Below are 27,892 nucleotides of genomic sequence, written 5' to 3' on the forward strand. Positions count from 1 at the left end.
GAAATCGCACATCAAGTTGGCCGGTCATAAATAAATAATTGGCCGGTCGTAAATAACCGGTCATAATTCGATTAAATATTTCTCTTGCGCTAATCATCATATCACCAAGCATTCGATCGTATCAAGAGCAACCATCTTAATTTTTAGGTCAGCGACCCCTGTTGAAACACCAGATAATCCTTTGATAGCTCATAGCACTCAGCCTACAATTTACACGGCGCATGAAAGCACAGCCATCATTAGACCATCGCGCTGCCCTCACATTCGTTAGATTCCTAACGCATCCGCTTGCTCGCCTCTCCCGGCCAGACCCGCCGGAGCACCCGGCGGCGAGGCCGTCCAGTGCTGGTCTGCGGTCACTCTCCAGCCGGCCGCTGTGTAGCTCCGCCCCCCGCGCGTGACGTCACAGGGCCGCCAGAGCCGCCAGGGCAGCTGGGGTGTGGGCTCAGCCAACTATCGAATCCAGACCGTAGCGCCACTTGGCGGCCGGGAAAGATACATATTTGACCGACTATACCTAGTCGGCTCAGTCGGCGACGCGGTGCCGGCGAGAAAGGACGCGACCGGACGCGACACTAAGCGACCCTCAGAGACCCTCCGCAACACGCCGCGACCCGCCGCGACCCACCGCGACCCACCGCGACCCGCCGTCGAGTGATGGGTGCCAGTCAGACGCGCTCCTCTCGTCTGTACCACGGCAGCACCAAGTCGATCTGCACCTCGAGCTCTCGCGGCGGCTCGGCTGCTGAGCAGCGCTCGCCGGAGCCGCCGCCGCCACTCACCGGCGACGACAAGAGGCTGCTGCAGCGCACGTGGAAGGCGCTGGAGGCCGACCCCACCACCGTGGGCGTCATCATGTTCACAAGGTCAGTGGCTGCGGGGTGGTGAAGCAACTGGTGACGTGCCACTCGTAGACTAGAGCTGTGACATACAATTTAAAACAGGCTTCTGCTGTGTGCATGAAATCTAAGTCTTTTTGGGATTAATCCAGAAAACCTTCTGTGTCTGTATGGGATAGTCAGCTACCAACCTAAAAAGGAAGTTATATGTCGTGATTGAAAAAGCCTAACGAATAAATACTAACCTCTGGTGGTTGGCTATCTGCTGGCCTCAAGCACACAGCTGCTGGTGCTGATATGTGTTTTAATTCGGTATATAGTGGAGTCCTCAACTTAACTCCAATATTAGTTTAACAATTATGCCTAGCAGTTTTAGCTATATGTACTTATGCGTATATTCATCACGTCCAATTTTTATGGAATACAGCACGCTTATAACGAGATAACATGCATGACAGAAAAGGCTTTTACGAGCATAGACAAGCGATGAATTTGCTACACACCTAATATTCAAGTAAATGCACTCGTCAGATATTCCAAGAGCGGGAATTCTCTTAAATTTGCGATGAATAGTGATGTAGTATTCATCGCATGAATACTATCCTTACATCCTTACGATGAATACTATATCCTTACATCGTTGCCCAGCATTGTTCAATGCATCGCCTTAGAATGGACGTTGGGCGATTGGGTAACACCTATACGACAACTGTATGTCATTCGCGCTTTTTTGTTGATGGCCAGTGTACAAGTGCACCAAGTGGTTAACCACCAGTCCACGTAGCAACCAATAATTTTTCCCAATGGATAATTTTTACCTTGGGGGAAAACTTTGAAAATATCTAGATAACAAATATTGGTTGACATTTTTCAACCGTCGCGCTAAACGCCGACATTGCAGTTCTATGAAAAGTTTCCCATATTTGAAAGGCACGTAGCTATGAGAAATGTCACGATCAGCGACCTGTGCGATCATATTTAAATGCGTGCTGTCGGTCAGCTGAAATAAGTTGTAGGCATGAAACCGTTCTTCTTTAATGACCAATACGACTTACAACGATAAATCGATAGTTACGAGCGAGCGAGCGCAGCGAGCGAAGCGAGTCTTTTCAATATAACGGAAAAATCTCAGTATGAGCGGCCCGGCCCGGCCCGGCCTGTAACGCTTTTGAGAGGTTTATATCTCAGCAACCGCTGGACTTATTGGCCTGCGGTCTTTTTTGCTGGGTAGCCCCATCCCTTCTACCCCGTAATTGACTACTTTTGATACATCTCAGTGACCGTTGTGGCACGTGCCACGTGAAAAGTCAAGGGTGTTCAAGCTGTTTTGCAAAAGTAGTGATTTTGAGAGGCCCATATCTCAGCAGCCACTTGGGCGATTGTCTTGCGGTAATTTTTGTAGGGTAGCTGCATCCCTTCTACCAAAGGTCGGATAGGTACTCTTGATCTATTTGAGTGACCCCCACTGCACGTGCAAAATACAAAAAGAAGAGGTGCCAAATTTGTTCCCATTTCAATAGCTCGGTAATTACTGGGGCGATTTCGCTGAAACTTGGCATACAGGTAGGCACCCACCAGGCAATGTATTCCCATGTGTTGCGGTTAAGGTGCTACTGCACGTGCGCACGTGCAGCTGCAGGGGGCGCTTCCAGATCTCTAGAACGGCTGGGCCAATTGCGCTCAAATTTGGTACACGGTTGGGGACCAGTTAGTAGGGTGCCGTGCAAAAGTCAGTTTGGACCCAGTTTGCACGTGCGCACGTGCAGAATGCCGCTTCCAGATCTCAGGAACGGCTGGGCCGATTGCGTTCCAATTTGGTGCACCGCTAGCGACCGGTTAGAAGGGTGCTTTACACAAGCCCGTTAGAAGTATCCTCTCGCCCTTCCGCACGTGCAGGGATCACTATCTCGCTCGCTCGTTCTTCGCCCAAAAGGCGTTTTACTGGTTTTTATCTCCCCTCAGACCTCAATGACATTCACATGTGATTTTCAAAGTTTTGTGTACATCGACCAAGCTGAAGAGAAAGAAAAGACTCGCAGTTCTCTTGAAAGGTGAAGTTCTTTCTCTAAGTAAAGCGGGTGTAAGATTATTGCTTTTATTTAGCATAGTTAACCGATGTTTGGAAGAAATAGTGCACAGTAGTGCCTCTTCTTGGGTTTCGCTAACAATTCGGGACGAGGCCCTCCTTGCTCAATGGTTGCAATTTTTGCTAGAAGTGTTATAAAGCGCTTGTCAAGAGTCTGAGCTTTCGCGCATTTGCATCCCGATCCAATTAACGAGCGTCGAGTGCTTTGCCAACTGCGCGAAGTGAAGAGCCATTATTCGTCGCCCCATAAGTCTTACCTTTTCTTTCCTTAGATAAAAGCATGGCCTTGAAACGGTCCGAATGAGATAGGGCTCTAGCAATTCTTGAGCGTAGCACCAGACATATGATGACGTAAGTAGGCATCTGAAGCTAAACAATAGGTATCACAGATAATGAAAACCTACGCAAGCTATCTGTGTCTACAACTGTTTTTAACTGTTGACTGTAGTTGTCAGTTCCATTTGCTGGCACACAGCAAACTTTCCGCACTATTTGAAAGTTTTGAAGATAGGGCTATTTACGTTGATTTATTCTTCCGTTCAACTAAGAGTTAGTTCAGCGTTTCGGCGCACTCGCCGATAAAATTCATGGGAACCCAGTTCGCAACTGAATTCAGCTTTCAGTCGTGACCTGCGCACTTGGAAAGTTTACGATGCTTTCCCATATTCTGATGTCAATAACACTCGTCCGGTGGCAAGTTAACGTTCCTTCAGTTCCACGGGAATCGCACTTCCGGCGCTAACTAGCTGGTCTACTCAGTAGATGACGTCACAGCCGGACCACCCTCACTCATTGGCCTGCACACTGTATGACGTCACACCCATAGCAGCCAATGGTCGGCCGAGATGAGTTCTACTAGCTGGTCAGGCTACAGGTTACAGAAATCCCTAAGGAGAGTATGCAATCTGCACTGAAAACAATTTACCCCAAGGCCGGCGAGTAAACCGGTGTTTTACGGGTACCCCTATCCGCAACCATTTTTAACCACCCTTCCAGGAGTAGTGCTAGGTCCCATTGCGGTGTAGTCGTACTTGCTCTAAGCGGATATAACCGCTGTCAGCGAACAAGTCCGCTGAGAGCAGGGACGACTACACTGCAATGGGACCTTACTGTACTCTTGGGAGGGTGGTTAAAAATGGTTGCGGATAGGGGTACCCGCAAAACACCGATTTACTCGCGGGCCTTGGTTAAATTGTTTTCAGTGTGCGAGGCGTGGCGACACTCCTGTGGAATCATGCCGGCCGCCAAAAGCCGGCATGATGCGGCGAACTCAGCAGAGAGCAAGAAGCCTGAGTGTGAACGCGTGCCCGGCCAGCCCTTCTGCCATAAGGCGACCGACTACAGGGTCGGCTAGTGCGAGCTCCAGTTCCCTGCCGATTGGCTTCTTTGGTATATTTTATCAAATTTGCAGATTAGGTGGATTAATACACAATCTTTCCCCTGTGTCGTTTTGATAACTAGGAAATATAAAGTTCTTTTTTAGGGGGCGGGGGCTCTAGAACTAAAAAGTTTGCTAGAATACGCTAGAGGTATATGTACTACAACTTTAATTCTAGTTAAGATATTGGCGACGTCACGTAGTCGTGCTAACGATCCACGGCAGCACAAAGCTTCACGCCCTTCTGCATCGCCTTCCCAATGACGTTCAATTAGGCCGGCACTACATAATAATCGGAAACGTCCTGTGGAATGTTTTACTTTTGACGCCTTCTGCTGTAACTCGCTTACGAGCTCAGTTAAACGGAAACTCGTCGTCTCATGCCAATGAACTTGTCTAACAAAGTGAGACCATTGGCTGCTCCAACAGACGACTCAGTTGCTGAGTGCTGTTTTAAGGCGGCGTGGACTAAGATAAACGAGTGCTACGTGACGGATAGACAGCCATGCTGACAGCTATTCTCGAGAAACTTCTGGACTGGCATTTTATCTTCATGCATTGGGATGGGGGTGGGGAAGGGACACTAGTGGTAAACACGTCTAGCGGCAAAGTTCTATGGAGTTGCATAGCTAGCATGCTCTTGCTCATGTAATTTGCATGCATGGGACACGCCAATAATAACCGTTTTCACGACGGGTTATCTGGCAAATGAACCTAGCTTGACCAAATCTGCACCTAATCTGCACCAAATGTGTACCAGATGGCCGTCGTGAAAACGGCTAATGTCGTGCCTCTCATTTTTGACCGGTTGCGCACGTGACGATACTCGAAGAATGACAAAACGTAAGCACCGTTGTCCCGACATTATTGAGTTAGATGTTAAGTGGGACTTTAAAGTCATCTTATATAGGTACTTTTACGCAGGTTGATAAATTAATGGTATACTTTTCAGAGTTTCAAGAGTGCATAGCATGTATAAATGATGACAAAATTTTGACCCCCATTGAGTTACGAGTCCTTAATGCAGGCGTTCACTTATGCCAAGAATCATGCTAACGATAAATATGACAAAATTATGCCAGGAAAAATATACATCATTTTCATATAGCACTCCTTTGCTGTCTCTTCATGCTTCTTTGATACCAAGCTAATTTCAATTGAGCAAAACGGAAGGAGTGAAGCAAGACCTGTAGGTACAAGAAATTAACAGACGGTACTAAAACAATCATATGGAGGCATTTGTGTGGGATAAAAACTCTCTGAATAGCAGATATAGTATGATACTGACAAACTGCATGTACCTAATTCAGATGTCAGCAAGAATGAGGACCGAGAAGCAAATAGAAATAGTTGATGACGTGTTTTCTAAATCTACAGGCAGCAGCAGGCGGTGCGCATACGTAGAGGCTCATACTTGTTGTGATTTGTTGCTGGAGCTCGCATCTCTCCAGGTAAAAACGTAAAACCAGCATTTATAGTGCGCAGGGCGTATTTTAAGGGATTTTCACTGGGTCGGCAATCACAATTAGGGGCGGCATTTTGCACTCATAGGGGCGGCACTTGGCATCTGAGGGGGCGGCATACCTACTGATATTTAATGACCAAAAAAGACACGTTCGACGGTTCTTTTATAACTCTTCCTAAGTAATGATTTCAGATTCAACCTAAGCTCAGCGGTATTACGTTTATTTTTCCGGGATATAGTACCTATTTCTCTCATCATAATGCGATAAATGAACTAGGTATAATTTGACCTAACAAAAATAATTTTAAAATTTTACCTGAGGTAAACATGTTACATACCAGTCGATTCGTATCCTCAAGCTTAAAATATTCACGGCGTTTTATGGCTCTATCTAGAACAGTGGTCGGCAGGTCGCACGAGTGTGCCCACTTTATGGGCGCTGGACGGGGCCATTACCCCCACTTGTCATACCCCATTGCTCACACAGCAAGGGTCGCTGATATTCGGCCATATCCTTTGACGCCTCTATTTTTCTGCATAGGTATAAATAAAATGCAACACAATTAACTCTCTTTTTTATGGAGAGGGAGAGCGGGTGGAGTAAGGATTAACTCATACATTTTTTATTTATTAGTTACTCGCGTAATGAACAGCGTATTGCAACGATACGTTCATCCCTCCCCCCCCCCAGGTTAATGAATGTTATACCTACCTACTCAAACATTTTCGTGACCCCAGTGACATTGTCATTGAGTTTTTGAAATTTGAATGACCTTCACTCGGTAACTTTCTCTCCGGCTCGGCCGGCGGACAAAACGCAAGCGAAGACAATGCGGGGAGTCCGGTGCTCTACCAACTGAGCCACGGAACAGGCAAATGCTCACCATAGATATACCGACTGAACGATCCCTTTATAACTTCAGCGATTGATAAGACAAACAGTGTGTAACTGTATATATAACCCTCGCCGGCACAGGCCATTTTGAGTCCTTCGACGGCACAAGGGGGGTTGGTTGGTACGACCCCCCTCGCGTTTGGCCCCTGATGGAGCTAGAGCTTCGCAGAAAAAAAAAACGAGCGTGTTGCCCGTCACGAGAGGAAGCCAATGATACCCAAGTTCAAGGTCCTAGGTCATCGGTTGACCTTCCAGGTCAGGTCAATGACCCAAAAATCGGGAATATCGGGACCTGTTTGAAAGTCGTAAATTGTGGCTGCTACTAAGGGGTTTTCCGGGGTGCTGATCACAAATATCGTGTTAGTTTTGATCACAGATGATGTCGTTAAGCGTTTAGACCAGGTCGGGTCAGGTCAGGTCAGGTCAGGTCAACCGGTAGGGGTCGTACCGGGTATTCGTAGTACCTGTCATCCGCCTCTGACAGCTTCGTAACATGTTACGAAGGCACCAAAACTACTTCGTAAATGTTTAAATGGTTGCTAAATTCGAATTCAGCTCCAAAAACTAGCCTAGAAACATGTAAAAGTCGAAAAAGTGAACCCAGGTCACCAAAGGTCAATGACCTGACCTGACCTTCAGGTGACCTTGACACCCACCCTAATGCATGGGAGCAGCATCAAATCACATGTTTGAACGTTTGAAACCACGAAAAGCTTGCAAACGCGCGGTTAATGCGAGCCGACATACGTCGAATCTTGATTTCGGCCAAACTCATGGTCACGGAAAAGAGGTCACAGGTCAAAGGTCATTGGAGTCAGGGTCATGAAATTTGCAGGGTAGGTGTAAAATTGATCAATTCAAGGGTACTGAAAGTTTCGTTGCGATCGGCCGCTTTTTACGCGAGTTATTCGCGAAAAACCTTAGGGGGGTTGCATCAACCCCCCCCCCCCCCCTGTGCCGGCGAGGGTTAAAATGTAAGTCTCGAAATTGCGATGTCTCTGACCAAAGGTAAGGACAATTTTGCGACCCTTCCATTAGGTATAAGGAAATGGGAGAAACTCAGGGCATGTGCCTCTTTTTATAGGTAGACAAATGTCAAAGTTAACGAATTTAAACATCAGAAAACAATTAAAAACGACACACTTAATCGGAAAATTGCCACCCACGACCCCTCGTTATGTCCTTGAGGTCATGTCAGGTCATGGTAGGCCTCCAGCAGTTTTTTCCAATAACTTCTGATAGAGACATGCGACATGCCTGAGCGATGAAAACACCTTACATAGATGATTTCAGTTTGACGATACAAATCGACTGATATGCAACATGACCTTTACCAGCCAGGTCATGACCTGGACCTGAGCTCAAATTTCCCAAATGACGTTTGAATGTCAAATTATAGTTCATTCGACGCATCTCGACGAGAGGAGCACAGTACTAAAAGAAAAAAAAACAATGTCATAACTTTCGTGAGTCAATAATTATTACAGTAAAAAGGTTCTTCATTAAAACAGCTCAGTAGAGGGGCGGAGGGGGTCCACTGTCCCCTCCAACCCTCCCCGGCCCGGCACGGGTTGAACAAGTTGTGCTCTGGAGGTTAGGCCGTTGATGTTAGGTCAAGTCTGAGGACTTCATAGGAACGTTGAAGAGCTATCGAATGCGCTTTTTCGCGGTGCTGTAGTTCTATTCTTCCCCGAGTTATGCGCCAGTTTGTCAATAAATGTTGAAACAGACAACATTTCACCCACATTTCACCTTTGATGACCTCTGGTCACCTTATATTTGACATTTGACTTGACCTAACCAAAGCACGGTTAACCAACTAACCCAAGTAGTTTTTGACACTCTTTCGAATACCGCTTACCGCGTGTCGCTACGTGGCCTAAGTAGCCAAGTTATAGGGGTCGGGAGGGGGGGGGGGGTTAAACAAACTCAGCCCGGCGCCGGTTAAGGGAAGGCACTATCATTTTGGGGGCGCTGCAGATATGCTAAGGGACGACAGCATCATTTTGATTTTTGAGGCGCGCCACCAATTTTTTTTTTAGGGCACTTAAACCACTTTGAGGGGCACCACCGACACTGTGAGGAGCGCAATTATGTCTTTGAGCGTTGAGGGGTGGCACCATTACATTGAAGGGCGCCATGTGCGCAGTGATGTGGGGCAAAATGACAATGAGGAGCGCCTCCGATACTTTAAGAAGAGACGCCAACATTACACGGGGGGGGGGGCAACATCACTTTTATTTTGAGGACGCCACCCACATTGTAAGGGGCGGCACTGTAACTTTAAGGACCGCCACGGATACTTCAAGGGGCGGCTCCATCATATGGAGGGGCGCTACAGATCGTTAATGGGCGGCAATAGGTATGATATTTAGGGACTCCGATACTTCGAAGGGCGCCACCGTTTGTTTGAGGGTGACATCATCACTTTGAGGGCCACCACCGATACTGTTCGGGGCGCCACCGACACTATAAGGGGCGCCACCGACACTGCCAGGAGCACTTTGACCGGCGTTACTATCACATATGGGCGCCGTGAGCACATTGGGGGGCGGCACCATGACGTGGAGGGGCGTTACGGAAGGTTTGAGGGGCGGCAACATGACATTGAGGAGCGCCTCCGACACTTCGAGGGACACCAGCATTTCTTTGAGAGGCGGCACCTTGACTTTTGAGGAGACACCACCGACACTGTAAGGGGCGGCACCATCACTTTGAGGGGCGCCACGGATGGTTTGAGAAGCGGCACCATTATGTATATGGAGGGGCGCTACAGAAAGTTAGAGGGCGGCAACATTGTATTGATGAGTTCCTCCAAAACTTTGAAGGGCGCCACTGACACTGTAAGGGGCGGCACCAGCACTTTTAGGGGCGGCAGCATCATTTTGAGGGGTGCCACCGACTCGTTGACAGGAGACACCATCACATTTAGGGGCGCCACTGGCGCTTTGAGGGAGGCACCATCACATTGAGGGGCGCCACCGATACTGAAAGGGGCGGCATCATCTTCTTGAGGGGCGGCATTATCTGCTTGAGGGGCAGCTCCATCACAATGAGGGGCTATGTGGATACCTAGAGGGGCGGCACCATTATATTGGTGGGTTCCTCTGACACTTCGAAGAGCGCCACTGACACTATAAGGGGCGGCACTAACACTTTTAGGGGCGGCAGCATCATTTTGAGGGGCGCCACCAACTCGTTGGCGGGCAGCACCATCACATTCAGGGGCGGCATCATCTGCTTGAGGGGCGGCTCCATCACAATGAGGGGCTATGTGGTTATCTAGAGGGGCGGCACCATTATATTGGTGGGTTCCTCCGACACTTCGAAGGGCGTCACTGACACTATAAGGGGCGGCGCCAACACTTTAAGGGGCGGCAGCATCATTTTGAGGGGCGCCATCGACTCGTTGGCGGGCAGCCCATCACATTCAGGGGCGCCACCGGGACTTTGAGGGCGGCACCATCACATTGAGGGGCGCCACCGATACTGAAAGGGGCGGCATCATCTTCTTGAGGGGCGGTATCATCACATTGAGGGGCTCCACAGATGCTTAGAAGGGCGGCACCATTACATTGAGTGGGACTACTAACAGATTTAGGGGCGGCACTGTCACATTGAGTTGTGGGATCATCACTTTCTATAGACGGCTGCTTCACTTTAAGAGGCGGCATTATCATTTCGGAGGGCAGCAGCCTCACTATGAATGACGGCACCTAGCCTGCATGTGCGTGCTGCATCCTAGAGGGGGCGGCAACTGGGTCGGCAAACGGCTGTCACTGGGTCGGCATTCTCCGTGACTGGGTCGGCAATTGCCGACCCAGTTAACATGTTAAAATACGCCCTGATAGTGCGCTCTTTTGTAGTATATGGTCTTTTCACGTCAGTTCCGTGCAAAATACATTAACGCTTGGCGTTAGAGGTGCAACCGGCCCCCCGTTTCCTGGAGGTGCCCGGCATATGAGGGAGCCGGCCACAGAGGGTGCGGGCGCCAATTGGAGGCTAGATAAGCGCCAGCGGTCGGGTAAGCAAACACAGCCCGCCCGGCCTGGCGAGGACACTGCGCCGGCCGCCGGGCGCCTCCAGTGCGTGAGTGGCACGTCAGACGGCGGCCGCTCATGTTTTTCGTGCGTGCGCGCTCCAGCCGCTGCGATCATTTCCCGGAGATGGGACGCTCCACACGCGAAAGGGCATCCGGTAAGTCACGCCTTTGCTTGCTGGCGTCTCCCCATTGTGTCCAGGCTGTCACGAGCGACCCCACTACCAGCAATCTTAACAACACTAACTAGCTATGACCTTTCCGAGATCAGCTGATCTTTCATGTCATACCAAACTGTCATGCCCGCCGCGCTCTTCACCACCGCTATCACCGCCGGCCGTCTCTCCCGTTTGCCATTTTCCACCTAAGCCTGAGGGCTGTTCACGGGCCCTGTGTGCGGTCGGACCGTACACAGCCTCCAAGCTCCGCCCACTGCGTCCCCACGTCAGCCTTCCGTCACCGCACAGCAGCGACCGCTGTGGTCGGTCGGACTGGCCACAGCGGACCGTCCACCATGACGTCATGACGCAGCCATGACGTCAGAGCCGTCTACCCATCCCCCTGGTCACCCTGCCAGTCACTGCGGCGCCTCTCTGGACCGGGACCGGGCTGTCTCCGGCCACCGCCGCGCCAGCCGCACGTTTGTTTGCTGGCGTCCCCCCTTAGCTGGTGCACTTGTCTCGCCGCGCTCACCGCCGCGACCGGCCCCTGGCCACCCTATCAGTATCGGGCCGGTGGCCCCCAGCCGTAAGTCTGTTTGCTTAGCGCCGCCCTCCTCACCAGCGCTCGTTGTTTTGCGCTCATCTGTCGCAGACCGCTGCGTCCATAGTTGTGTGGTGGTTAGCGTGACGGATCCGTTTGTGTGCCGTTAGGACTATCGCCAGGGTGTCCCGGTTCGATCCTAGGTGGCGCCGGACCTTTGCGCTGCGTTAGGCAATGCATCTTCAGCACAGGGGGCTGCGCGCCTGCGCATCGCGCCTTTGTTGCCACCTACGCCGATACGTCACGAGCCGTCACGCTGCTGCCGGTCATGCGCGTTACACGGTCACCGCGTCTGTCATATGCTGCTGTCAAGCCACCACCACCGGCCAACCTGTCAGGTTCATCGCACGAGCTGCCTATCCGTCACATACCGCTACCACGCCGATGCCGTCACGCCGCTGCCGACAACCTGGCACTGTCACGCCGCTGCGGACAATCATCTATCATCCCCGCCGCACAGGCTGTCCGCCTGTCACGAACCACTGCCACGCCGCCGCTGACACTTCTGTCATGTCTAACGCACTGAGTGTCCGTCCGCCATATATGTAGGTACTGCTATCACGCTGCTTCCGACCGTTCACGATCATGTCTAGCCCAAGCGCCCGGACCGACACGTCTCCCACATACCGCCGCCATGCTGACACTCCAGTTCTACCCATCCCGGCCGCCGCCCGGACCACCCCGTACGTCTTAACCGCTGCCGCGCCGCCGCGCCGCCAACGGCACCGGGCACACCTACCACGGCAATCGCCAGGCCCACCCCCTCTGTCACATACCACCATCCCGCCGTTACGACAAGCACTCCTATCATCTACCCAGCCACCCCGGCTGTCATGCCACCCCGCCTAGACCGCCCGCCGACAGCACTCGTTCTGCCGCGCCCGCCGCCGCGGCCGGCCTGATAACCCTCTCGTCTCGGGCCGTTGCTCGTAGGCGCCTGTTTGCTCAGCGCCCTCCCCCCCCCCCTCCACCTCAGCGCTCTTGTACCGCGTTCGCTCGCCGCGGACAAGCGCAGCCTCGTGTTGTGTTGGTTAGAGTGCGGGAAACCGCCGGTGTGACAATTCGGGCTAACTCGCCCGGTGACCAGCTTGATTCCAGGCATCGGCGGACTTGTACGCATCGTTGCCGGCCCGTGAGGTATCCGTCCCTACCAGGAATAATTTTGCCTACCTGAATGTTAGGAGACAATAAAGATAAACAAGACCCCTCCCGACACATGATTTGTGAGACAGTCACAAGCTACCTAGTGTAGCATGATGGACACAATAAGGAATGTGAGTAGCGTATGAGTCAGGCGCGCGGCGAGACTGAGCTGCGGGACGTGACCCGGTGACCCAGTGTGAGTCATCCGCCGCCGCCGCCGGACGTCGGGGCGGCCGGGTTACGCCCCCTGATCAGTTGCACTGGGGATGACGTATGACAATGTGATTGGCTAATGATGATGCGCGATGACGTGTGCGTGAGAGCTATGGTCTGGTTGGGAGTGTGATTGGTGGGCAGTTGGCTGAGAGGCTCGGAGGAGAGCGGAATATAGTTTTCTTGGTTACGTGGAAGCAGGAGTTCTAAATCGCTTCAAGCTATTTCGGCCATTCTCAGAACAATCAGTGCTTGTGACAATGTCTGACGTGGAAGAGGAGAGTGGTGCCGCGGTGGTCGATACCAATGCGGCGGAACCCGAACTTCCTGCACCTGCTTTCGATCTGCGGGCAATACCAGAGTTCGACGGTACCGGTGACGTCGTCAAATGGCTGGAGCAGGCGAAACAGCTGTGCGCCCTGAGACGCGTTTCCCTGGCCGCTGTTTTGCCGACGCGCCTGCGGGACCAGGCGTACGAAGTTTGGGCCAGCCTCTCCGAGACCGAGCAACGAGACGCTGAGATCGTCCGTGACAAGCTGCACAGCGCCTTTGCCATGGGACCGGACGCCGCAATGTCAGAGCTATATCGTCGAGGTCTGGAGCCGGGTGAGTCTGTTGATGCTTACCTGGGCTCCATCAAACGTCTGATGTCTCTAATCGGCTATGTGTCCAGCACGGTCATGACGGCTCATTTCCTACAAGGCCTGCCAGCGGAAGTGCGGCTGACGGTACGAAACAGCGTTGGAGATGGCACGCTCACCCTGGAGCGAGCGGTCGCCATCGCCCGGTCGACGTTGGCGATAACTGCCAGGGAGAGAGCGGCTGCACCGGTGGCTGCCGTCCAACTGCCGCCACCATCGGTACAGCAACAGCGGGCGACCAGAGGAACTGCTCGCCGGCCACCGTTGCGGTGCTGGACCTGTGGCCAGATGGGCCACATCGCCCGGCTCTGCCCAAACGGACGTGGCGACGGCGCTACATCAGCGCCACGGGCTCCGCCGTCGCCAGCCGCCGCAACAGCCCGGGAACGCCCATCATCGCCATCACCGTGAATGGGCACAGGTGCCGAGCACTGGTCGACACGGGATGTAGTGAGACAGTGGTGTGGAAGGGCGGCCCGGTTGTTAGGCGTGGACGTGTTGCTAGGTATGACAGGCATCGACGCTCTGCGTGGCGTAAGTGTGAGTGGGGGGTCTGTTCGCTTCGGGAGCGAAGACCCGGCTGCTACGGAGCAGCGTGAGGCCCCGCCGGAGCGGGAGGTGTGCCGAGCGGTCGGCACGGCTGCAGGCGTGCAGCGTGAGGCCCCGCCGGAGCGGGAGGTGTGCCGAGCGGTCGGCACGGCTGTGGGCGTGCAGCGTGAGGCTCCGCCGGAGCGGGAGGTGTGCCGAGCGGTCGGCACGGCTGCGGGCGTGCAGCGTGAGGCCCCGCCGGAGCGGGAGGCGTGCCGAGCGGTCGGCACGGCTGCGGGCGTGCAGCGTGAGGCGCCACCGGAGCGGGAGGCGTGCCGAGCGGTCGACATGGGGCCAGAGTTGAGGATCAACGAGACCGACTTCACGGCAGTGTTCGATGCCGGGGTGTGGACGGTTCGCTGGAAGTGGGCGGGCGGTGTGGACCCGCCACCGCTTCGCAACTCCACGGCTCAGTACGGCATACCGAGGGGTGCGCGAGAGAAATTCGATGCCGAGCTGTCATTGTGGATAAGTGAGGGCTGGCTACGTGAATATGACGAGACGGTGTGCGGTCCGGCACAGGGACTGCTCCCGTTAATGGCGGTAACTCAGGCGGCAAAGAACAAGGTGCGGCCGGTGCTTGATTATCGAGAGCTTAATCAACACCTGACGCCTCACACGGCTGACGCGGACGTCTGCGTGGAGGAGCTTCGACGATGGCGACGCCACGGCCGCCGGGTCGCGGTCCTCGACCTGAAGAAAGCTTTTCTTCAGCTCCGTGTGGACCCGGCCCTGTGGCCGTACCAGACGGTCATCGTGCGGGGGCGACGATACTGCCTCACGAGGGTCGGCTTTGGGCTTTCCATAGCGCCTCTGATCATGAAGTCGGTGGTCAGGGAGGTGCTCGCGCAGAACCCGAGGCTGGCTGAGGCGGTGCGGCCCTACGCCGATGATCTGCTGGTCAACGAAGCAGCCGTTTCAGCTGACGAGGTGGCCCAGCATTTTGCCCGTTTCGGACTCGAGTGTAAGCCGCCGGAGCGAGTTGCGAGCGGCGCACGCATGCTGGGCCTCCGTGTCGCCGAAAGTGACGGGCCGGCGCTCCAGTGGACCAGGGACGGAGGGTCACCCACGCAGCCTCCACCTGTGCTGACGCGACGAACTGTCTTCGCGTGGGCCGGCCAACTGACATCTCACGTGCCGGTCGCGGGCTGGCTACGGCCGGCCGCTGCGTGGATGAAGCGGACAGCCAACCGTCTCAGCCCGGACTGGGACACTCCGATCGTCAATGAGGAACTGCAACGCCAAGTGGATGAAGTGTCGCGAAGGGTGATAGCCTGTGACCCGGCATGCGGCCAGTGGTGTGTGACAGGGTCAAATGTCACCGTGTGGACTGACGCCAGCTCCATCGCTCGCGGCGTCGTCCTAGCCGACCCTGTCACAGACGCCATCATCGAGGATGCGTCCTGGCTACGGGCCGAAGCTGAGCGGGACGTTCACATCAACATCTCGGAGTTGGACGCCGCTCTCAACGGCGTCAATATGGCCCTGGCATGGGGCTTCCGTCGCCTGACGCTCCGGACGGACTCGGTGACTGTGCACCGCTGGCTGAGCGATGCGCTGTCGGGCAAGGCAAGGCTGCGCACCAAGGGGCAGTCCGAAATGCTTATCCGACGGCGCGTGGCTGTTTTCCGTCAGCTGGTCGCCGAGTACGAACTTGAGGTCACCATCGAACTGGTCGGCTCAGCTGCCAACCGCGCCGATGAGATGACGCGGGTGCCCAACGCCTGGCTACAGGCCGCCGATCGGCCGGCCGCCGACTCGCCCGACAAGTCACCACCGGCTGCTGTCGCAGCCATCACATCGAGTGCCTCGCCGGGCGACATCCGCGCCATACACGAGAACATTGGCCACCAGGGCGTGAGGAGGACGTTGTGGTACGCCCGACGGGAGCTGGGGGTGAGGCGCGTCACGAAGACGGCCGTGCGGGACGTGGTCAGGCGGTGTCAGACGTGCGCGTCGATTGACCCGGCTCCGGAACGCTGGCTTGGTGGGTCACTTGAGACGGAACGTACGTGGGATCTCCTGGCCATGGACGTCACCCACCTGCACGGCCACCCGTACCTGACGTTGGTGGACTGCGGGCCGTCGCGATACGCCATCTGGCGCCGGCTGCGCCGGTCGGGGGCTCTGGAGATCGTCCAGCATCTCGAGGACGTGTTTCTAGAGCGTGGAGCCCCGGCCGAAATACTCACGGACAATGCGACGGAGTTCCGCGGCCGGGCTATGATGGCGCTCGCGGCCCGCTGGGACGTGGCGATGCGATTCCGCGCCGCCTATGAGCCCGGCGGTAACGGCGTTGTAGAACGCCATCACCGGACCATCAAAGTGATGGTGGCCCGGCAGGCCTGCTCCGTCGCTGAGGCAGTCCACCGCTACAACGTGACACCTAAAGATGGCAGCGACCCGGCAACAGCTCCGATCAACGAGGTGTTCCGACACCCTGGCCGCGACGTTGACGTGACGCCCCGCGGACGAACAAATGGACAACAGTGCGACGCCCTGCCGCTGAAAACACCAGGTGTGTACCAGGTGGGGGACAAAGTGTGGGTCCGGCGGCGGGGCGACCGATGTTTTGTGAAATCGGACGAGGGAACTGTGACAGGCGTCGTGTCGGCTCAAACAGTCGAAGTCGACAATGTGCCGCGTCATGTGCGCAATCTCCGCCACCGTTTGACCATGACTGATGCCCCGAGACCGGTGACTGTGCACGCCCCGACGGCGGAGCGGTGCGAGGACAGTGACAATGAATGTGATGGCATGTATATGGCAACACCTCCGACTGATGTAACGGAGACACACACGCGGCCGCCGACCGTCGATCAGACCGCGAGGGTCGATCCACCGACCCAGTCTGAGGTGTCTACGGAATGGAGCGAGCCAATAGACGGCGAATTGTCCGAGGGAGAATCACCCGCGACCGTTACATTGCGACGCAGCGTACGTGAGCGACGGGAACCAGACAGATATGGTATTGTTGTGACGGGGGATGTACTTGATGAGTTGAGTGAATGACATGATGTGTGATGTGGTTCTTTAGAACCAGGGGGTGATGTAGCATGATGGACACAATAAGGAATGTGAGTAGCGTATGAGTCAGGCGCGCGGCGAGACTGAGCTGCGGGACGTGACCCGGTGACCCAGTGTGAGTCATCCGCCGCCGCCGCCGGACGTCGGGGCGGCCGGGTTACGCCCCCTGATCAGTTGCACTGGGGATGACGTATGACAATGTGATTGGCTAATGATGATGCGCGATGACGTGTGCGTGAGAGCTATGGTCTGGTTGGGAGTGTGATTGCTGGGCAGTTGGCTGAGAGGCTCGGAGGAGAGCGGAATATAGTTTTCTTGGTTACGTGGAAGCAGGAGTTCTAAATCGCTTCACCTAGGTGGCGCATCCTATCCACCATTGCACATCTGTTGCATCTGTATTTCAGTTCTATTATCATTTACATTAACAGCGCTTCTCGCCGGATCACTTCAAAGACGACGGTTCTCACTTGACTTTGCCCCATAACTGTGCCAAACTGACTAGGCGTCCCTCCCATCTCACGTCAGTCCAACAACTCCACTTACACTGTCGATTGTCGAACACGCCTCAACAATGTCCCACCGCTGCTGTCATGCCTCTCCGGACAACCCGTGCCGTGCCCGACACGGGCGTCTTACCCGTTGCCTATACTACTGTCATGTCCTGCCGACAGCCCTCAGCCCTGAGCCCAGCGCAGCGGTATACGCACGCCGCGGCTAACAGCCGCACCGTAACGTTTCGCAATTACCGTACGACCGTCACGTATGTACTGACACCATGCCCTGCGCTGTCACTGACCGGCTCACCGCACATAGTCCTATAGCGACAGCCGCCATGCCGCCGCTAGAAAACGCACCGACTCACGCCGCCTTGCCATCTAACACATCAGTCGTGCCGCCGCTGACCGCACCGCCCGTTCGCCATGTGGTTCCCACCGCCGCCTAACCCGCTGTCGGAGGCCGCGCCGTCCCTCGGGCTCGGACTGCGGCCAGCCACCGCCGGCGATCGCCAACCGCGCGCTTGTTTGCTAGGCGCCCACTCTCCTCCCTGCCCGCACTCGTATGGGCGACGCCGTTATCCGCCGGCCTCCCGCCCGCTCTTGGCAGCCCTCGCGGCTCAGTGGTTTGCCCGGGCGGCATGTGCGCCGTGTGTCTCTGGGATCCCAGTGACCAGGCTCAGTCCCAGAGAGCTATGGAAGTTTGTACAGCGATACCGGGCGCGAAATCCAGCGCTGCGCCCCTGCTACGCCCCGTTTCCACTCACTTTCTACCCAGCGTGGCCGGTTGGTGACGCATTACACGTTTGCTAATGCTATCCCGTGACCTCACAGCGGCCGTCACCGAGCTCGTTTATTCCACCCCAAAAGTCCCGGGGTACTTATGATCCCCCCGCGCCCGCATGGCATACCTCATGCCGCCCCTTGCCGGCATCGTGCCCATACATTTGGGCAAATTTTGGCGTCTTTCAGCTAGGGAGAGCTGGAACACACGCAATAGGAGCTGGCGGAGGTCGAGGCCGCACATACGCCAAATCCTCCCGGATACCGAGGTAAGAGACGGGTAGGTCCGGCCCCTCAGTTCAGGCTCATCACACCACGCAGGCACCGGCGACGCCAACGTTAATGGTCTTTTCACGTCAGTTCCGTGCAAAATACATTAACGCTTGGCGTTAGAGGTGCAACCGGCCCCCCGTTTCCTGGAGGTGCCCGGCATATGAGGGAGCCGGCCACAGAGGGTGCGGGCGCCAATTGGAGGCTAGATAAGCGCCAGCGGTCGGGTAAGCAAACACAGCCCGCCCGGCCTGGCGAGGACACTGCGCCGGCCGCCGGGCGCCTCCAGTGCGTGAGTGGCACGTCAGACGGCGGCCGCTCATGTTTTTCGTTTTTTTTCTTTCTTATTTTTCCTTTGTCTCCTTCCGTCAACTCCGGCGTCTTTCAGCTAGGGAGAGCTGGAACACACGCAATAGGAGCTGGCGGAGGTCGAGGCCGCACATACGCCAAATCCTCCCGGATACCGAGGTAAGAGACGGGTAGGTCCGGCCCCTCAGTTCAGGCTCATCACACCACGCAGGCACCGGCGACGCCAACGTTAATGTTGTTTTTTCAGCTTTACCAGTTTTGCTCATTTTCCTTGCAAAATAAAATACTTCATAACGAAGCTTAATGGAGACTTGACCTAACTTGGCGACTCTATATAGACACTACGTCACTTTCTAGCACCCTTCTCTTGTACGCCTCTCGAGTACGGTAAAACGTTTATCAAACGACTGGAGTTAAAATATGGGTACGCAATGGCCCAATGATTGTTTCATATTCTCCAGAAGAGCTGAGAGAGCTGCCTCATTTTCACTACATAATTCTCTCACCATCACTGACAGTGGTGCTCCACATAATTTACTGCTCTTTTCTTAAACAATTTTACCGACGTCACTTTGCCTTTTTATTGGTGGTGAAGCGTTGAAGCACACATTGTCGTGACTAGAATATTCAATAGGCTTTTTATGTTGACGTGAAAAACACAGGCACCACGCCCCGAAACTTAAGTACCCACATGTGTTTTTTTCTGTTCCTCAATTCGTATCAATAAAATCAATAAAATAACGCTGTCTCTGATTCATATGTAGGGTGCGGGCTCAAGCTTAGCAACAGGAATATCATGAGGATTTGATGTGGTGCTCAATGGGATATCAGGAATCCTGAAAAGTAATTGTGCGGAGGAAGTGCAGCGTGAAATTCGCGCCGACGAGTCATGTTACATAACCCAAGTGTGCTCTGAAAGATTGTCGACAAGAGATTGGTTGCTACCGGACATCCGACCTCGGGTAGCTGTCCGACCTCCGCTGGAGAAGGTAGTCGCCGAGCCCGCCTGCAGTACGGCGCAGCAGAGGGAGGCAGGCCGCTGCGGTCTGGAGACGAGTGTAATTAACCGGCCGGACGGCGGCCAGCCGCAGCTCCCGGGGAAATGACCGGCATATATCTCCAGACGGGGATTATCTAGCAGCGACACGGGCTGAAATGTCCGAGAAGAGAGCGCCGCCAATGCCAGCGGCAATTACACTAAGCCCAAACCCAGCAGCTTGTCTATTTGAGGGAAATGAAACGACAGTAATATCAGTTAGACATGATACTGATGGCCATTTGAACGATTATTGTGCCTGAAGTTTGCAGATTGCATGGTCTATTGAAGGGGGTCCAGTTCCAGAATCAGTCCAATGTGGTAGGCGCCACTGACCTTGTGTTTAGTTCTGATCTCAAGTCGACTCAGGGGTTCAGTGAATTTCCACTTTTATCGGCTTCCCTACACTTGTGCTGCTGTATTTGAAATCACCCAGTAAATGTTCAGTCCTATAAAATGGCCTCAAAACTAAGAAGAATCGGTAATAAATATTTGGTAATAGGCACGTAAATCTTTTAGCTAGAACTTTAAAGCATGACAGACAGGTTTACATAGGTGTATTATGTAGCAGCTCACTATGCTGAGTATGCATGCTCTGTTTGCCCCTGCAGTTCGGGTAAGCCAGGACGTGGTGTGTGAGGCAATTACAGAAGCCACACTAACGCAGTGTAAGTACCGCGGTTAACCCTATTCCTGGCGGGCTCCGCCGGGACAAGAAACTGGTGGGGGGGGGGGGCGATTCGGCCCCCCTTCAGATCTCAAAAACTACACATCGCAGCGACAAACGGCGAACGGTGTTTGATAGGTCGTTTAAAGATCTACAACTTTTACATAAAACATTTTCAGGTCAGGTCAATATTGAGGTCACCAGAGGTCATCAACGATAAAATGTTTTGGAATTAGTTACCTATATAACTTTTAAACTAAGAAACATAGAGACATAAAACCAATACATTTTTTGTTGCTCTCGCCGAGGCGATGCGAAATAAGTATGTGATGACCTTCACAGGTCAATTTGAAATTTGACCTGAGGTCAAGGTCAGGTCATTCATCAATGAGGTTGTGGGGTATGGTCATGCTGCATACCAAACGACGCGCCTTGCCCAGGCGAGCAGTTTGGTACCACTTACAAGTCTTTAGCACCATCATGTCGTGATTTATTGACAGAAAAACGATTTATGACGTCACATGACCTCAGATGACCTTTGCCGGTGCCCCTGTCAATTAGCGGCACCAGGATCATCACCGATGAGATAATCTTCCATAATACTGAAAGAATTGGGTGGTTTTGACTCGTTTACACGAAGCAGGAGGCGTTTCAATATTTTCCCATAGGCTTGCAATGTAAAGGTCACGAGTCTGGCCTGACCTCAGGTCACAGATATGAAAATTCTGAGATATACAAATTGCACATACTGGTACCCTAACTAAAGCCTGAAGAGAAGAAATTGATCGGTCAAAAACCCTAGCTCTGGCGTGATTGCAAACTTTTCTGAGGTAGGGTCACCAAACCGCCTCTGGTGACCTGACCTGAGGTCAGATCAACTCAAAATTTTCAGAAATGTTGCGTAAAAGCCTTTTAGGAAAAGTCAGAAAATTTGAGCTTCCTAGCTCAAAGCGTTTGGGAGAAATAACCAAAAAACCTCAGGGGGGGGGGGGCTCCTGAGCCCCCCCCCCGCCAGGAATAGGGTTTTAAATAGATGAATAGTTTAAAAGGAAAAGAAGACAAAAATGTTTTCCTTCAGAAGAATGCAGTAGCCATGATAGACGAATGCCCACGGGCGTGTGTCATCATCTCAACGAAGATTCCCCGAGAGAGTCTATTCCAGCAATGTAGCGATGTGTATGGGAATGGGAAGCCAGCAATGGCCGCGCTAGCACGCCGCGCTTGTGGGGCACCTTCCGAATATGCATGAGCCGTCGTGCCGCGGGCCGTGGGTTGCGTGCTTGGGCGAACGCATACTAACAGCCTTCCACGTTGCATCAGTGATCAAAACGACGACTCGAATAAACGCTGTTTAGGCTCAGATGAGCAGCAGGAACGCTAGCGGCAAACATCAGTCTGATCGACATACTACTACTACTGATGTATTTAGTCAACTCGAAAAAGGAAAAGTCTAAGACAGATAGACGGACGCAGACAAATAAGGAAACATCCGTCGCTAAATGGAAATTACGGACGATATTCGGTGGTGTAGTATTGGACACCAATAAAAGCACCAAAAGCGCCATTCCTAGCATAAGGAAGGACCACGGAAGCTCTTCGACTTTGTGAACAGCTGCAAGTTCTAGTTAATTATGAATGACAGTGGCGTCAATATCAATTTACGTTGATGGGCCATGCAAGCGGATTCAACATCCGGCTTCGTTGGTTCAGCGGCATTCGCTATTTAAAGCTGGGTCTGTGTAATTTTCACATTTTCTACGCCCCTGCGCTTCTCAAAAACATCGTGACGAGTTTAAATATGCTGCCAATTAACTCCTCAAGCTCGGGGCAGCGCAATTTTAAGATTTTACGTTCCAATATTTTTGAAAAAAAGTATTGTGAAGAGTTTGAATAAGGCAGCCAATTGGGCTGGCACGCAATAAAAATAGACTCATCTAGGAGTCTCCCTCAAGCATCCGCGTCCGCTTCATTACCGAATTAATTATGGGCAGATAGAAGGGTTGGCCGGCGGCCCTCTGAGCCTGGCGGTAAAATATGAGGGCGGCGCTGAGCGGCGAGTTATTCAGTGGCCAAGACTGAATGGGGGCACCCGGCCGGCCGGCCAGCCGCCACCCGCTCCACCGCTCCACTATTTTGGACGTCGTCCGCCGTTTGGCGCTTCATTAATATGCCGCAGTCAGGGGTGAAAAATTGTATCGTTTTGTCGTTGTCGACGACAACCGAGAAGACGATCTTATGGCGACCACGCGCAGCGCCTGAACTGATTCAGACCTCCCGCCTAGTGCGGTTTGAAGCGCGCAATTCATTCGTCTCTGCCCACCCAACCCAATCGCCTCTGTCCACGCAAACCATTCTCTGCCCTTCCCCCATCAAATCGACTCGCTGTTCTCGAGTCCGTTACCACCCTACGCGGCGGCATCTCAGTGGAAAATTTCCTGGTAGCTACAGACATATTCCAAATCCCCGTAGCTATTTAGTATATACTGCGTCGTTCGACCATCGTTCGGACGGCCGACCGGCGACCCTTATAAAGGCGACCAATGACATACCAAGTGGTCGCCGTGGTTGTCCGCTGGCAACACGTGTCTGGCAAATCTAGTACCTTCCAGGACTCGTCCGGCCCCTGCCCGCACCCTTCAGCGCCGCCCCCCGGCGGGCGGTCAGTTAGCGTCCCCTCCAATCCGCCGGGGCTCCTTTTGTGACGTCATACGCACCCCCGGCGGCGCCTGAGGGTAGGGCCACAGTGGGACCGCGTCAGTGCCGATAATATTTTGATGCGGGGAGGGCACGCCATGTCATGCCCACGAGGATACGGTGTCTCGGGACTTCCTAGGTCGAGGAATAAGGATCGTCGGACATTTGAGCCTCACAGCTGAGAGCCCTGCGCTTTCAAGGAGAGGAATAAGAATGTATTCGCACGCAGGGTCCGTGGCGTCTGCACGACCAAAGTGCATGTGCTAACTTGAGCACGTTTTGTTCAAAGGTGAGTGAAAGTCGACCAGGGGCACCGTGAAAGGGTCACGGAAAGGGTCATAAGAGCTATCAAATCTTTTCCGCGGCGCCGTAGCTCTATACCTAATTGATTCCCGAGTTGTGTGCCGGTGTTTCGAAAAAAAGTTGAAATAGGCAATATTTTTCATTTAATGGCATCTGGTGACCTGACCTTTGACTTGACCTAAAAAATGAATGACATATTTTCGTCCTTATTTTGGACGTTCTTTCGAATGCCGTTTACTGCTTGTCACTACTTGTCCCAGGATCAGAGTTAAAAGAGCGGGGTGTTGGACCTCCTCCCCCCAGCAGGGCGTGGAAATCAAGGACCCTCAGCGGGCCGCGGCTTAGACATCTTTAGTCGACAACCAAATAAGCCCGTGTTCCTTCGGACGACAACCACCGAAACACTTTTTCAGCCCTGGCCGCAGTGGAGGGCCTTTGTTCGGTCGGAGCTGAGCTAGGGAAACTCCATTATTGCTAGGCAGACCTGTATACCATTGCAGTGTGCCTTCTTGAATGGAGAGAGCCTGCTCGTCACAGTTGGTAAATGTCTTGACGCTCAGGATTCGTTCTAAAGCCGGTAAGTGAGAGGGTTATGCGAGCCAGTGAAATAAATTAACGACAGTCCACGCGCTGGATTGAAGGCAAAGAAGCCCCTCGCAGTTTGCAGTCTTTACACATAGAGATGCTCATTAATTTTGCTGCTGTCAGTTAGGCACTGACATACAATACCTATAAAATGCAATAGCAATGCTTGTAATACCTGTGAAAATGCATTACGAATAGACCGTTCGTATTCCATACCTCAATTACAGGACGGTTGAAGCTAAGTTTTGATTGCAATTTTCACGACCATTTAAAATGTCATCATACTCAGGTGCAATCCTTATGATCAAATAATAAGATGATCAAATAAATTATCTCTATTTCCTAGTGTCATTTTTTTTTTGTCAGGCTGTACCACGACAGTTTAAATAGCACGTAAGTTGCCTAGCACAGGGTTGGAAGCTGAAACACAAATGGAAAGGTTTTTGCAAGTCTATAATGTTTCAATACCGAGGATTAAAAGAATAAAGCGCACCAGCAGCCCATAATGTTGTTGGCCAAAGGCAGCGTCCAAGTGTCTCTGTTGGTCGTGTATTCCAACCGATCCAGCAGCAGCGACCGCAACGACAGCAGCGGACAACCTCGCGTGGCGGCTCCCGGACCCTGAGTGACCTGCCGCCCCCGGCTGCGGTCGCGACCCAGCGCCGCCGGCCGCAGCGGCGCGCTCAGCGGGAGGCGGTCCGCAGCGGCGCGTCCAGTAGCGCGCCGAGGGGAGGCAACGGCACACTCACTCCCTAACAATGTTCTCTAACTGATATTAGAGAGCCGAGAGGAAAGTGATTATATGAAAGTTAACACTGGCGGATCCAGAGAGGTGGTCTTGGAAGTTGGACGCCGCGCTGGGCATACCCCCCAAAAAAAGTTTTTTTTCAAATAAAAACACTCATCGGATTTCTATTCCTTACGCGCTATATGTGCTGTTTTTTCTTACCTATACCAGTTGTTTAGTGTCCGTTTTATTATAGGAAATTGCAAATTTTTGTGGAATTTGGGCGATGCGGGGAGGGGGGCATCCTGGATCCTGGATCCGCCAGTGAAAGTTAAATATTTACGCATTCGGCATTACACACCATGTTTCGTGCCGCGCTGCGTCCCGTCTGCTAGTTCCGACAGCGGGCGCTAGATGGCTCTCCTATCGTGCGCCTGAAGCATGCTGCGCCGCCTAGCTCGGCCGGCCTGTAGCAAATCTGGCCGACTCTCAATTTCGCCGACGTCGGGTCGTCGCGTCGTGGCCGTCGGTCACGGGGTTGCCGGCCGATTGCAGCCGTCTGTCGCCGGGAAAGAGCCTTTCAGAGCGTCAATTTCCGCCGGCATTTCCGTCGTCAGCCCAGCAGTGCTGCGGCCGAACACGATCTTGCCGTGACCGAGCGACAAACAATGACATCCGGCGGCCGTGGTTCGACGGGATTCATGGTGCCCGCTGAATCTGCTCGTACCAGTAGTCTAAGAATGCTCATAGGTCGTTCTTTACAGAAGATGAGCAAATGTTTTGTGCCATTCTTTCGAACTTCGAAGCAATATGCTTATATGTTATTAATTTTTCAAATTTACGATCATTGCAATTTATCTTCTTATTGAAATGCACTTTGATCGCTCTTCTGCATCTTATAGAACCCAAACAAATAACTGATATCGCATGCATCTCATTCAACATTCTATTTTAAAACAGTAAAAGGCCTGGTCCTGGCATTGCAAAGAATTGCTTTTTCATGTAGCCATTCCATTTGGAATGCTATTTTCTAATTTATCTCTTGCTCAAGCTAAGAATTGGCCCACGGCTCGCGAAGTCCAACTGTGTAGTTTCACGTCACTGTGGTCCCTCGGAGTATTCGGCTTAGCCAAGCCTGGTCTTAGCACGCCCTGTTACAAGGCTATGAGTCGCACTTTATTGCAGGACACAAAGCTTCTAAATTCCTGGAGCCACGGCGAGCTTGCAAATTACTGGATGACACATGCATTCGCTGCAAAATTGTACCATTCTTAACAAGAAATAAGATAAAAATTGTTAGGATGAAAAAGAAAAGATTTACCTTTTTTAAACATGGCATTTGGAAAAGCTGACGTCATTTCAGCAAAAGCTTCAGCATGATGTTTAATCAACATTGAAATATTATGAAAAGGAAAAAAGGAGAGAGAGAGAGAGAGAGAGAGAGAGAGAGAGAGAGAGAGAGAGAGAGAGAGAGAGAGAGAGAGAGAGAGAGAGAGAGAGAGAGAGAGAGAGAGTGAGAGAGAGAGAGTGAGAGAGAGAGAGAAGAGAGGGAGAGAGAGAAGAGAGAGAGAGAGAGAGAGAGAGAGAGAGAGAGAGAGAGAGAGAGAGAGAGAGAGAGAGAGAGAGAGAGAGAGAGAGAGAGAGAGAGAGAGAGAGAGAGAGAGAGAGAGAGAGAGAGAGAGAGAGAGAGAGAGAGAGAGAGAGAGAGAGAGAGAGAGAGAGAGAGAGAGAGAGAGAGAGAGAGAGAGAGAGAGAGAGAGAGAGAGAGAGAGAGAGAGAGAGAGAGAGAGAGAGAGAGAGAGAGAGAGAGAGAGAGAGAGAGAGAGAGAGAGAGAGAGAGAGAGAGAGAGAGAGAGAGAGAGAGAGAGAGAGAGAGAGAGAGAGAGAGAGAGAGAGAGAGAGAGAGAGAGAGAGAGAGAGAGAGAGAGAGAGAGAGAGAGAGAGAGAGAGAGAGAGAGAGAGAGAGAGAGAGAGAGAGAGAGAGAGAGAGAGAGAGAGAGAGAGAGAGAGAGAGAGAGAGAGAGAGAGAGAGAGAGAGAGAGAGAGAGAGAGGAAACATAGGAATGATTTTACTCTGATTTTTATTTTGTTTATAGCCTTTCCTTCAATTTTGTACGACATTCATATATAATATTTCAACACTTAAATACTTTTCAAATTCCTTTATCCAAATGCAGATAAGTTTCCATACAGTAGGTATATGGCCTATATGGGTGATATGATATACTATGTGCGACGTGCGAGACTCGAAACCTTACCCATTGAACCACGGATATGACGTCGCCTCGTCTGCGCTGAGATCCCACTGTGGACATTGATCAGAGATTGTTGGTAACAAGACATTGTTTCAAGTACACAAACGACAAAACAGTGCAATTCAAATCTTTATATCTATATTTCCCAGACGTTTCAACGACAAGGCGTCTTCGTCAGGGCAAATGAAATGAAACTTAGTACATATGTTTAATTAATTAGCATATTCGATAGCATATATTCAATAGGATATTCGACAAATATTCAATAAATTATTATTCGTATTCGTTCAATCGTTCACATGAAAAACAGAGACTTAGGATCGATCCCCCGCGCTCACCAGTTTGATCTCGTGACCAATGTCCGGCAACGCGTGACCCCATCACAGGACGGAACCGCGGAGTTTTCCTGTGTGTCAGTTAGGAATTGTTAGTTAGGAATTGGGGTGACAACCACCCCTTCACCAGCTAGCAGATTTGTCAGCACCGACTACCGAATGGGTCGGGAATCGGGATGCTCTGTAACATGACAATAATCTGAAAACAAATATAACAGAACAGCACACAGCGCCGTGAACTCAGAACCTGACTGTTTCTCGTGATGACTATCTCCGAACAGCACACCGTGTTTTTCTGTTAGCGCATTGAATGTGTAGGGAAGTGACATGATCCTCGCCGGCCGAAGGGCCAGCCCCC

At 52.6% G+C, this 27,892-nt stretch overlaps 2 protein-coding genes across 2 annotated transcripts in view; both read left to right on the forward strand.

Moving 5' to 3' along the window:
• Nucleotides 1-505: 505 nt before the first annotated feature.
• The window catches only part of LOC122374082 (globin-like), a 44,991-nt gene continuing 17,604 nt past the window's right edge, over nucleotides 506-27,892 (forward strand). Inside the window, exon 1 of the mRNA XM_043352621.1 lies at nucleotides 506-866. Within this exon, the coding sequence (XP_043208556.1) occupies nucleotides 658-866 (209 nt within the window). The 5' untranslated portion in view covers nucleotides 506-657. The remainder of the gene's footprint in view (nucleotides 867-27,892) is intronic.
• Nucleotides 13,955-17,405, forward strand: LOC122374081. Its single transcript, XM_043352620.1, has 2 exons — nucleotides 13,955-14,079; nucleotides 14,200-17,405. Exons 1-2 carry the CDS (start codon nucleotides 13,969-13,971, stop codon nucleotides 17,059-17,061), a joined length of 2,973 nt encoding a protein of 990 aa, XP_043208555.1. The 5' UTR covers nucleotides 13,955-13,968; the 3' UTR covers nucleotides 17,062-17,405.

Source organism: Amphibalanus amphitrite, unplaced genomic scaffold, assembly GCF_019059575.1.
Source record: "Amphibalanus amphitrite isolate SeventyFive unplaced genomic scaffold, NRLGWU_Aamphi_draft 001599F_arrow, whole genome shotgun sequence".
NCBI classification, from domain to species: Eukaryota; Metazoa; Arthropoda; class Thecostraca; order Balanomorpha; family Balanidae; genus Amphibalanus; species Amphibalanus amphitrite.

Excerpts from the sequence above, each read along its gene's own strand:
- LOC122374081 (XM_043352620.1), top strand. The coding sequence starts at position 13,969 with ATGACAGGCATCGACGCTCTGCGTGGCGTAAGTGTGAGTGGGGGGTCT. Across the intron at positions 14,080-14,199 it reads AGGCCCCGCCGGAGCGGGAG|GTGTGCCGAGCGGTCGGCAC; the intron begins GTGTGCCGAGCG and ends CCGGAGCGGGAG.